At 45.5% G+C, this 12,813-nt stretch overlaps 1 protein-coding gene across 1 annotated transcript in view; it reads left to right on the forward strand.

Annotated features, from left to right (window-relative positions):
- Window positions 1-238: 238 nt before the first annotated feature.
- Window positions 239-12,813, forward strand: part of SPRED2 (sprouty related EVH1 domain containing 2) — a 123,001-nt gene continuing 110,426 nt past the window's right edge. Inside the window, exon 1 of the mRNA XM_035272409.3 lies at window positions 239-820. Within this exon, the coding sequence (XP_035128300.1) occupies window positions 795-820 (26 nt within the window). The 5' untranslated portion in view covers window positions 239-794. The remainder of the gene's footprint in view (window positions 821-12,813) is intronic.

Here is a 12,813-nt window from a genome sequence, read left to right on the forward strand (position 1 = left end):
CCCTAACTAAGGAGGATTCGGAGCCAGACGGTCACAGCGCAAGCAAACAACTCGGCTCCCCGGCTCCCCCGGGAGTGGAAGCCAGTAGGGAGGGGGAGAGGAAGCCGGGCGTGCTCAGTAGGCGGGACAAAGTTTTTTTTCTTCTCCCCCTTTTTTTTTCGGTCGCAAGTAGGAAGCTTTTTGCACTCCACCACCTCTGGCCGCTGGGAAGACGTCATCGCTTCCGCCCTACTTCCTCCTCCTGTTGGCGGCGGTGAGAATCCAATATGGAGTAAATCGGTGGAGTCGAGAGATGGGGCTCGGACGGGGCGCCCAGCACCGCCTCCCAGGCGCACCTCCCCCGGCTGCCGACCGCTCCCCGGAACCGTGATTGGCCAGGCCTCCCGGGGGCGACCCCGGACCGAGCCCCGACCTACGGCCGGCGCTCTCCTCCTCCTCTCAGCAGTCCCCGCCGCTCCGAGGCGCGCTTGTTTTTCTCCTGCTCTCCCCCACCACCGTCCCCTTCCCAAATCTCGCCCCCTCCGCCTGCTCCCGAACTCCCGGAGCCCTCGCCCGCCTCGCCCCTCGGCGCTGCGGCGTTCACTCCCCGCTCAGCCTGCCTTTGCACCCCTTCCCCCAAACCTCACCCCGCGCCTTGCTTCCCCTCCTGCCTGCGGCGCCCCCTTCATCTCCAGCCGCCCCCCCCTCCCCAAATCAGGCGATCTCCGGAGATGTGAAGAAGAGGGGCGAGCAGACAGGAAGATGAAGGGAGCAAAGCTGCCCGCCGCGGGACAGGCGTCTAGGTGAACAAGAAAATGACCGAAGAAACACACCCGGACGAGTAAGTTTGGTCGTGGGGTGGGACGAGGGTGCCCCACGGGGGCGTGGGGGCCGGGGTTGAGGATGCGGGTGGGGACGCTTATTGGGTGAACTTGGCGTGGGGTGCAGCGACTCCCTGACCTGTTAGGGTTGGGACGCGAGGCTTCCTTGCTTGTTCAAGTGAGGAGGGGGCCAAAACTGCCGCGGGCTGGCGGGCGCACGCCTAGGGTCGGCGGGCTGGTGGCCGCTGCGGGGGCCAAGGGCGCGCGGGTGACCTCGGGGCGGTCCCCGCTCCCTCTCCGAGGACTCACTGACCCCAAACCCCCGAAATCCTCGGCAGCTGGAGCGGAAGACCTGACAGCCCCACTCCGGCTTCCCGGGGCCGGTGGGTTTTGCACGGTGACTTTGTGACTCCCGCCGCGCCGCGAGCACCGCAGTCCGCTCCGGAGCCCACTGGGGCCTAGGCTCCGCCATTTCGTTTTCTTGAATCGCTCTCATTTGCATACCACATTTTCATTCATAAAAAACACGGCGGAGCGAGAGGAGGACAGGCGCGGGCTGCGCGGGGGTTTGGTGCGCCAGGGTCCCCGCGCGGGCCGGCGTGCTAGAGCCGCCCGAGGGGCCCCGCGGCGCGTGAATGCCTGTGCACGCGCTTGTGGGCCGCACACGCGCCCCGCGGGGTCGGGCGGCTCGGGGCGGACCGAGGCGTGTGAGGCGGGGGCGTGCGGGGCAGCGCGCTGGGGATGAGTGTGTGTGTGACCTCTCGGGTGCGCGTGCTCGGGCTTGTGCCCGGCCCGCGGGCCCGAGGGAAACAATGCTCCGGGTGCTCCGCCGGAGGGCTCCCAGGCCGCCCCGCACGGGACCTGTGCCTGTGGCCAGCCCCAGGAGGAGGTGCAGCTGCCTCCTGCCTCTCGGTCTACGGGTCGGGTTTGGGGTTTTCCCCCCGGGGTCCGAGGCGTTTACAGTCTCGGGTGCGACGGGGGCGAGACCGTGGGGTCTGGTGCCTCAGGTCTTCTGCCTGGAGTCCGAGCGGTCACCTCGCGGCAGCCGCCGCTGCTGCTCAGTGGCTGTGCCCGCCACCAGCCACTTTTTTTTTTTGTGAATAAGACGCTCTCCTTTATTGTCACATGATATTCCTCCCCTCCTCCCCTGCACATTCATAAATCCGGAGCCTACATCGGCTCCTTTCATTCAGTGCTGCCATTAGCCAAGGTAACGGCGGCGCGGGCTTGGGCGCTAAGAGCCGGTTGGCAGCAGCGGGGACGCGTCCTGGAGGGAGGCCCGGCTCGAGTCTTTACGGGGGAGAGCAGGCTGCGGGAGGCGTGCTCCTGAGGCCCCAGGTCTTTTGCACCACTCCCCCCACGCCCCCCCCACCACCCGCCGGCGCGCAGGCATTGGGACTCAAGAGTGAAGGGAGGGGAAGTGACTCAGGGTTGGGCGACAGGGAGGCTTGTCTCTTGTAGCAGGTGACAGTGCTGTGCTCTACTCTAAGAAATCTACTCACTTTATGAAATACCCCCTTTATCCTTTGGTGTCTGCTGTTGCCAGGCCGAGCGGGAGTGGGGCTGGTGTTTGGGAAAGGGAATTTCAGTTTCCTTTCTGTGAGTCCCCAGGGAACTTTGCAGTAACCCCTGATCTTCCAGACACCCATCACAGGAGAGGATCCCTGCTGGTGTGTATGTCGTTGACGTCCCACTGCATCTGCTGGTGTTTCTATTTCAGATGTTTTGCTTTGTCTTCATATATGGCATCTTGAAATGGTAAAATGAAAAAAAAGGTTGCGCTTTTAGGGCTGAAATATAGAGAAGGAATATGCTGTTGGACCTTGCTGCCTTTTGAAGGTGGCCAATAAATCAACATTTTTATGGGCCTTCGATTGTACCTGCACACAGAGTAGCAGCAGTGAGGTTGGTTGCTGTGCTCTGGCCTTGCAGATTCCTGCTACCTTGACTCCACCACTTGGGAATACAGGCCTGACCTTTTTGTAGCAGCTTGTCAGCCTTGCATTTTTCTCCATCTACTATCCAAAGGAGAAGGATTTCGAATGGGATTACCATCGAGGAAAGAATAGTTCCATTTTAGGCTCTCAGAGCAAGTCCAGCCTGAAGCCGCAGCCACCACTGCTGTCAGAAGCCCAGTTGAGAGGATGGATATTTGAGGACAGGTTCTAGTTTCACTTAGAGACTGAGAAAGCCTTGGCACCTTAGCCACTGCAGAAATGGGCTTATGGGTGTTACTTTTAAATGTGATGATCTTGGCACAAGACTTAAAATGCCTGAGAAGAAAACCACTTCATGGGCTGTCAACTGCTATGGTAGGCACCATCCATTATTTGTTCAACGTACCTGTGTAATGGCACATGTGAAAAATTTCTTTTAAATGTTTATGACAGTAAGGTTTCTCTCTCTGAATTACAGAGCTTGCAGTGATTGCTTTTTTGTTGTTTTGTTGTTGTTACTTGCTGCCACTGTCTTTAAGTCCAGAGCTAAAATTATTGTTTGATTAAGGTAGCCATTTTTGCAAGATTCCTACTTTGGGTGAATTTTGATCTATTTTTTTCTTTTAATGGATTTATGTTTGAGGTCTCTCAGATACCTTTTGGAACTAGGCAGGGTTGTTACTTAAGAGAATTGGTAGCATCAAACTGGAGACCTAGGGAAGATATATTTGTACTCTAGGTAAGATAGACTTGATAGTCTACTTATAGTAAAGGTTTTGTTGAATGGTCCAGATAATTAAATATGTGTTTCATTTAGCATCAGAATGCAGTAAATTAGAATCTTGCAAATGGTAAAATTGTGCTTAATTTTTTAAAAAGTTATGTTTTCTATTGTTTTCCATGTTAATCAAAAATTCCTCTAATATATGGTAATTCAGGGAAGTTTGTGTGCTCTTGTTGATGATGGTCCCAAAAGATAGCTTCTGTATAGAAAATACACTGACCTCACTCTTTCATTCCCTCCCCCACATAAAAATGCATGTTAAGATTTACAGTTCTACAGGCTTTTAAAAATATAATTTAAGAAGTAAAGAGCATCAACAAACTATTGTAAGTGGTCCTCTGTGCGTAGGAGTGGAAAATTTTTTAGATCCATACCTATTTTGTCACTATCGTTAAAGCATTTGATCATGGCTATGAATGGCTTGGAAACTTGCAGACAAAATAAACCTTCCTGAAGCAAGTGGAGACATCGAGCTGCCATTCAGCTTTCTCTTTTGTTCCCTTCATGAACTCTTCTGTAACCCACTTTTTGCTGGAAATGGGTTTTCAGCTTCCCTTCAGTCGTATTTTTCCTAACATTGAAAGGTTTCCCATTAGTAAAACAGGTGTTAAGTATTTTTGCTGAACCATTTCAAAGATGTTGCAGACATTGGGACTCTTGTACCTAAATACTTGAGCTTACTTCTCAAGAGATAAAAACACTGTTCTGTGAAACCACAATACTGTTATCACATTTTACAAAATTAATAATTCCCCAATGTCTTTAACACTCTGCCTGAATTGTCTGCAAGAATGTCTTTTATAACTGGTTATTCAGTCAGAGACCAATCGAAGACTCTGAGTGAAATGCATTTGTAACATATATTTAAGGCTTAAGGCTTAGCCATTGGCTCACTATGATCTAAGGCAGTTTACTTACATATGTACTGTTGGTTTCATATGGAGTGGACAAAATGGGAATAGATAACTACCTATTTTGTGGAGCTGCTGTGAGAATTAAATGTGATAGCCTATGTAAAGCTTACAGTCCAGGACTAGGCATAAAACAGGTGCCTTATGTGGCTCTTTGCAGGGCACTGAGATAGATTTCTTTCAGGTTCAGCTTAATTTTCTGATAATCCTGTGAAGAAGGTATTATCCCATTTAACTGATAAGAAAGCTGAGGTCAAGTCAGTTGCCCAAGACAGCAAACATTTTATAAAGCACTTTATTCATTTAGTCTTCTTAAAAATCCTGTGAGGTAGATGGTATTATTATCCCTTTTAAATGGGTAAACCGAGGCACAGAGAGGTGAAGTCCTTTGCTCAAGATCATGTTATGAATAACTGAAGGAGCTGGGAATTGAGCACTCCAGTAACCTGGTTCAGGAAGGACTCTGTGCTCTTAACTAACCACTGTGAACCGGTGGGGGTGTCTAGCCTCAGTTGTTCTGACTCAGAGCTTGAAACCTTTCTGCCAATCATGCTTGTTCATTATTCTTCTGAATTGGTGACAATCTGTCATTGCCATAATTTTTCTCACTTCACTTATCTTCCCAGAAAATGCTGTGAAGTATGAAGGGCATACTGAATTAAAATGAATTTAAATAAATCTGGGCTTGAGAATTCTGTGATACACCTTAAAGACAATGGGAGTAGTGCAAATTCAGAGTTGGTTATTACTGGAATCTTAGATCTACATTAACTGAGATAACAGTTGTGGAAATTAAACTGATACAGTGAGTATTGATCCATTGTCTTTGTGTTAGCCTTAAAAAGGTGTTATGTTTCTACTGTACATGAATAGAATACTTAAATGTTAAAAATATGGAGTTGGCTATGCAGAATTAGAATCTTGATTTATTCCAATCCCCACACTTCTGGAGACCCAGGCCCAGAGGATGGCTTGAGGCCAGGAGTTCAAGACCAGCCTGCGCGACATAGTGAGACCCTGTCTCTGCCTACATACATACATACATACATATATACATAAAAATCAACCAGGTGTGATAGCTCACATCTATAGTCCCAGCTACTTAGGAGGCTGAGGGGAGAGGATAGCTTCAGGCTGGGAGGTCAAGGCTGCAGGGAGCTGTGATTGTGCTACTGCATTCCAGCCTGGGTGACAGAGTGACACCCTGTCTCAAGAAGAAAAAAAAAATCTTTAAAGCAAGAAAAAACAAAAAAAAACTGCAAAGACCTTAAGGAGCTTGTAAGCTAGGACCTGTCATAGTATAAAGTTAAGTGCCTACTGCAAGGCTCACCAGCTAGTGAGGTGGCAGACCTGGAATGGACTAAACTCCGTCAGTTGGTGGTGGTCTGGATTTGTTTCCATGGGAATATTAGCAAATGCAACCTCCTTTCTGATTAAAGCTGGTCCCTCCTGCTTTTCTGTCCTTTTAACCAGTAAAATATATAAAAAGTGAATCAGTAGCCATACCCCAAACTATTTTGCCTCAGCAGTTTGCTTACTCTTGCTTTTATTCTGAAATTCTCTTCTTTCTTCCTTCACTTCTCCAGTAGGTGAAATTCTGTTCATGCCTCCAGCCACCTCTGAGCCATTGTGTTTGGGTGGTCCTTTTTGACTTTCCCACCATATCCCCCTCCTCCAAGTCAAAATCAAGTCAAAGTCAACATCTAAGTCAAAATCGATGTCTGTGTATAACTATTTTTTTCCGTACACTCTGGCAATTATCACTATTTCAAGTTGGGCTTACACCCAGCTAGATTCTGCATCTGAATAGGAGCTTTTTGGATTCAAGGTTACTTCTTAGATGCCTAGTTTTCTAGTTGTTGGCCCCACACCCTTGGGCACATTGTGGTTGCTTAATGTCTATTGAATAAAATAATGGATTAATTAATTTAAAGTGCTGTTTCATCTGTACTGACTAATGCAATAATTACAATTGTTGTATTTGGTTAACTTAGGGTATATATAAGCCTCCTTCTGAGAAACTCAACCATGTTCACATGAAGCCTCTGGTATTTTGTGGAAATTCGGTACAGAACTATCTGGTGGTAGTGATCTGTCATTGGCAACTCAAAACCCATTTTTATTCCATTCATTGTTGTGAGAACTGACACGTAGAACATCTTGAGGACAGTAAGACAGGGCCTGTTTCTATGCCTCTGCAGGAGAATCTCTGCAGAAATCACAATATTAGCAATTTGCAGTAGCTGCAGGGTTCTGGTAGAGTCTTAACACTTGAGGGTGGAGACAGCTGTGCTGATGAACTCTGATATTGGCATAGTTCCTGTACTGCCAGCTGAACACAAACACATAGTCTAACAGCAAAATCTTCAGAAATTGAACAGGATGACAATAGAGGGAGAGCAGGAAGGTTTGGTATATATTTGTTTAGGCTTGTTTTCTCTAAGGTAAATTAGGCCAATTAAAAAAAAAGACGTCTTCATATCAATAAACTTGATAACTTCTTCTTAGAAATATTTTTTAATTACTATTTAAGGCTAGAACATTGATGGTTCTTTTAAGGCATTTTCTAGGGCTTTTACTGACTTGGAAATAGAAGAAATATTTTGTATTGACACTCCAGTGCCCTGTGGAGCAAAATATGTTTTCTACATGCTTACCCATCTTTGTCTTTCCATTTTCATTATCTACACCCTGGATAGGCATGAAGGATTGTTGCCACATCTTGACATATGACCCATGTCATGCAAGAAAAGTCAGGCCAGGATCATTGGAGTTTGCTAAGTTAAGTAACAGTTGTTTCATAACCACCCACTTCCATTTTTCTCAGGTAATCGTTATCAACATTATGTCCACATGTGGCATACTGCACACACATTATCAAATTGTGCTCATGTTCTTCATGCTGCTCTTAAAGGGCAGTTAAGTCTTTATTTAAAAACAAACTTTCTTTGTTTACTTGCACTTAGAGGGTAAAGGTAAAGAAACAAATTTGGCCAGGCATGGTGGCTCACACCTGTAATCCAAGCACTTTGGAGGCCAAGGCGGGCGAATCACCTGAGGTCGGGAGTTCAAGAGCAGCCTGACCAACATGGTGAAAACCCTGTCTTAAAAAAAAAAGAAAAGAAAGAGATTTTGACTTCACCCCTAGCAGTTTAGCACTTGTGATTGAAGAGATTAGAACAAATACTGGCAGCTTCTAAAATGTATGGTTTTGGCCAGGCGCGGTGGCTCACGCCTATAATCCCAGCACTTTGGGAGGCCGAGGGAAGTGGATCACGAGGTCAAGAGATCAAGACCATACTGGTCAACATGGTGAAACCCTGTCTCTACTAAAAATACAAAAAAATTAGCTGGGCATGGTGGCGCACAACGGTAGTTCCAGCTACTCGGGAGGCTGAGGCAGAATTACTTGAAACCAGGAGGCAGAGGTTGCGGTGAGCTGAGATCGCGCCATTGCACTCCAGCCTGGGTAGCAAGAGCGAAACTCTGTCTCAAAAAAAAAAAAAGAGAGAGAAAAAGAATATATGGTTTTGGTTCCTCTGTGTGCTGAAATGATGATTTTTCAGATCGGGTTGTTTTTGTTCTTCCATATATTTCCTGTGGTCCATTCATAAATGCTTAAAACTTATTTATCAGTTAAGTTTTTTAATTGATTTTTATTTTTTCATCTGGTAATGACATCTTTGTCTTTCCATTTTCATTATTTATTCCTCTTGTTTCTTTTTCTTACTGCTTTGCCTTGGCTCTGGCCTCCATTACTGACTTTTCAGATAGCCACGCACTGTGTATTTTGTTTTTGCATCACATACTCACAGAGAATGCACAGAGAGGCTTGGCCCATCTGTCTTTCTAGGTGTGGGAATAGCTTTTTTTGTCTGAGACGGGGTCTTACTTTGTTGTCCAGGCTGGAATATTCAGTGATCCTTCTGCCTTGGCCTCCTGAGTAGCTGGGATTGTAGGCGTGCACCACCATACCTGGCTAACTTTTAAAATATTAGTAGAGATGAGGTCTTGTTAATGTTGCTCAGGCTGGCCGTGAGCTCCTAGCCTTTAAGCAGTCCTCCTGTCTTGGCCTTCCAGAGTGCTGGAAATATTAGGCATGAGCCACATTCACCTGGCATGGGAATAGCTTTTTATTTTTTGTTTTTATTACTTTTTTTTCTTTTAAGAGATGAGTTCTTGCTCTGTTGCCCAGGATAGAGTGCAGGGGTACAATCATGGCTTACTGAAGCCTTGAACTCCTGGGTTCAAGCAATGCTCCCATCTCAGCCTCCCAAGTACCTGGGACCACAGGTGTACACACCATGCTCTGTGAGATTAGTTTATTGACCCTCATACCCATGGCCTGGCAGAATGCTGAGCCTATAGTAGGCTTTCTGCAAACATTTATCAATTGGTTGAAGTAAATATTTATTAATTGAAAAAATAATTGTATCTTGTATAAAAATTTAACAATTATTCACAATTTAAAGATAATTTAACAATTGCCTTTTTTGGATACCTATATCCAACAAAGACTTGGAGTTGCTTTTTCAAAACTACTAAAGGAGAGACTGCCATGATGGTAGTGGAAGAAACATGGGCTTTAGAGTAAGACCGTATCTCTTCCCCTTACTAAGGGACCTTGGTAAGTATCCTAAGCCACCAGCCCTGGATTAATATAAATGAGTTTCATTCTCCTGTATACCTAATAGGCTGTTAAAAAGTAGAATGGACCAGGCACAGTGGCTAACACCTGTAATCCCAGCATTTCGGGAGGCCAAGGTGGGTGGATCACCTGAGGTCGGGAGTTCAAGACCAGCCTGACCAACATGGAGAAAACCCATCTCTACTAAAAATACAAAATTAGCCAGGTGTGGTGGTGCATGCCTGTAATCCCAGCTACTTGGGAGGCTGAGGCAGGAGAATCACTTGAACCTGGGAGGCAGAGGTTGTGGTGAGCTGAGATTGTGCCATTGCACTCCAGCCTGGGCGACAAGAGTGAACTCTGTCTCAAAAGTTGAAATGAGGTAGCCTAGGTAAAGCATTTTAGCACAGCATTTGATAAATTGAGATTCAGTGGCATCCATCTACCCCAGATCTGTCTCACATCATATAATAAGGTGTTCTTTCTTTTCAGAATTTACAGGGCAATGGAAATCCCATGAACGTTTCAAGGCAGGAAATGAGATTTTCACTTTATACCTTAGAGAGCTCAAATAACTTGCTCAAGGCTCCTCAGGGATCTTGTAGGAGGATAATTAGGACTTGGAAGTCATGTTCTAAGACTATTTCTTTTGGCTTTCTAATGCTGTCCTGGTAGTTTTTGTACTGTGACAATCAATAATGCCCAGCTGACCATTGGCCCCTTTACTCAATGATCCCAGTTGGCTGTGCTGTTTGAGATTCTGACTTTCACAGCTTGTCTGTTCTCTTATGGTAAGAGTACCTAACTGTAATAGCATCCTTGTCTCCCCTGCCATTCCCACCCCATTCCTGATACATGGTCTGGAAATCTTTTTTTTGAGACAGAGTTTTGCTGTTGTTACCCAGACTGGAGTGCAATGGCAGGATCTCAGCTCACCACAATCCCTGCCTCCTGGGTTCAAGCAATTCTCCTGCCTCAGCCTCCCGAGTAGCTGGGACTACAGGCATGCACCACCATGCCCAGCTAATTTTTGTATTTTTAGTAGAGACGGGGTTTCACCTTGTTGACCAGGATGGTCTCGATCTCTTGACCTCGTGATCCACTTCCCTCGGCCTCCCAAAGTGCTGGGATTATAGGCGTGAGCCACCGCACCCAGCCTGGTCTGGAAATCTTATTACCACAGCATTCAGATTGTCTCTAAAACAAAAGTCAATAGGCTTGGTGGGGATGGGTGGGACTGAGGGTCCTCTTAGGAGTCACTTGGCTTATGACATGTTTTGTCTACTTGAATGCCACGTTTGACATTTCATTTTATTTTTCCAGGCAACGAATAAAGTGGATGATGATTGAGTGGGAATACAGATGTAGTACTAGACTAGAGGTTTAATTTGTCAACATCTCAGTAATTTTACTCATTTTTATAGATCTTTTAAAGCAGCGTAAGTGTGACTATAGTCTTAATATAGTTATTACGTTTCTCCCTTTGCTTAAAGGTTAAGTCAAGTTCGATTTTTCTCAGCTCAGACTTCCAAAGCAAATCTGCCTTGCTAGAATGATGTACCTGGGCTCAACAGCTCACCTCTGGCCCTGGAGGCCTAATAATGGTTGCCTTTTCATTGATTTGTATGTGAGCAGGTTTCAGAACAGTACTCTGCTGTTTATAAAAACAAAAATCAAAAAGCAACAACAAAAAAACCTTTGAAGCCTTTACCGTCCATTCTAAAATGTCTTCTGTACTACGGAAATTTAGGGATACAAGATTATTGGTGTTGATTTGGAGTGTGGCAGACTATGAATCTAAAGAATTTGAATCTAGAATGTACTTAGACCCCAGTTGCAAAATGATATATATTATTATTGTATTGGATAAAATGAGTAGAAGTACAGCTAGAGGAGAGGAAGCCGCCAGCTATTGAATGCCTACCACGTGCCATTCACTTACTGCAAGTATAGAACACCTAGCCTGCCATATAGTACCACAGTGGTCACTCAGGAAGTCCCTGTCCTTGGGGTGCTTATATTCTAGGGTGCTAGACAGTTTCATCTGCCTTAAGCTATGCGGATAGCTCTTCTGATGATTGACTAACTCATTAATTACTAGAGTTGTTTTCCTTTTTCTTCCCCTCCTTTCTGCTGGGTTCCTCCTGGAGCTGCAAACTAGAAATATGAAGTGTTGGGGTTCTCATATTTGGGGTAGGAAAACTCTTCATGTACAGCATCAAAGGACCTACAGGCCCTTGCCAGAATCTTCAAACAAACAAGCTTTCAAGTCATTTTTAGGTATGAGAGAAAGCACGAGTGAGGGTAAGAGAGAAACAGTGTGTGAGTGTGTGTGTGTTGTACATACAATCATGTACACACATTCACTCATGGGTGGATTATGTCCAGCAGTCAAGTGTTCACACACCACAGGTGAGGAAAAGATTCTGAGAGGACACTATATTGCCTGAGGTCACACACACTGTGAGATTTGTTATTTTTAACCCAGGTCCTTTGACTTCAAATCTGGCATCTGTAGAACAACATTCTGTGTTACAACCTCACAGGGCCTCAGTTTTCTCTTATAAAAAATTGTGTTGTGTATATAGCTTGGTTTATATTACTGTTGAGCAAATGAAATTAGAACTCATTTAGAATCCTGTAAACACCTCAGAACTATGCAGTGACATTTCTTCCTTACATTCCTGTTCAGATCTATGGAGTAGGGAGCCATTGCCCATCCAGGTGGCCTTTTCTGTACTGAGATACAAACAGCAACCCTGCAAATAACTTGTTTTGGAAAGAATAAGCCAACTTACCCCTGATGGAAAGCTTGTGAGAGCAATACAGCTAACACAGCATGGTGTTCACCTGGGCATGTATTATAGACTTGCTGTTTTGAGGGGAAGATCCTGTAGTGGTGCTTCTTGAACTTGAACTTACATGGGGATTCCCTGGGGAAATCTGGTAAAATGAGGATTCTGATCCTGAGATTCTGCATTTTTAACAAACTCCCCAGTAATGATGCCACTGAGGGTTCATGGGCTTATCCCTTGCTGCGATGGTTTGTCTTCATTGCCCAGACCCTACTAAAAAGATGACTTCACATCTTTGGCATTTTGAATGTTTGCTGAAGAAGCTCATTGGATAAGAAGGTGGTGCTCATACACTGCAAGGTATCATCAGGTGCCTGCCCTTCCCCATTTTTGGCAGGACTTCCAGCTTTGAGGCACAGCTTGATTTTTAGATGGAAATGTACTGGAAGAGTTTTTTCTTTTCTTATGGCTTAAAGAAAGTTCTTGGTGAATGCCAGGAGGCCCAAGAGATCCATCACTTAAAAAGAGATGTGAAGTCCCAAACTGTATGTGTCATGTCTGACTGTCAGCTGGCATTCTGCACCTTCCAGACAAATCAGTCATGCATGCACGGAAAGGCTGCCGCCCTGGGACGAATGGGCCCTCAGCCCTAGAAGAAATCACAGGAAGTAATTAAACTGAGAAGGTCAGAGAAAGAGGAAGTGGTTGTGTTGTTTCTGATGCGAAGAGCATTGTTGTTACTGGGAATCAAGATGATGATGTTTAAATCTCTTGGAATGTGACTGCTTGGCGATGTGATTGTATTTTTGTGGTCCTTTTAGTTTATTCTTTTAGACAGCAATGTATTTAGGAAATTAATTGCTTTTAGGTCTTATCAGGAATCCCCACGTGCCTAAGCAGAAGTCTTAAGTGGGAGTTGCTTGTAGCTTGGCAAATTTCACTTAAATGAAATGAATGTC

Source organism: Callithrix jacchus, chromosome 14 (genome assembly GCF_049354715.1).
Source record: "Callithrix jacchus isolate 240 chromosome 14, calJac240_pri, whole genome shotgun sequence".
Taxonomy (NCBI): domain Eukaryota; kingdom Metazoa; phylum Chordata; class Mammalia; order Primates; family Cebidae; genus Callithrix; species Callithrix jacchus.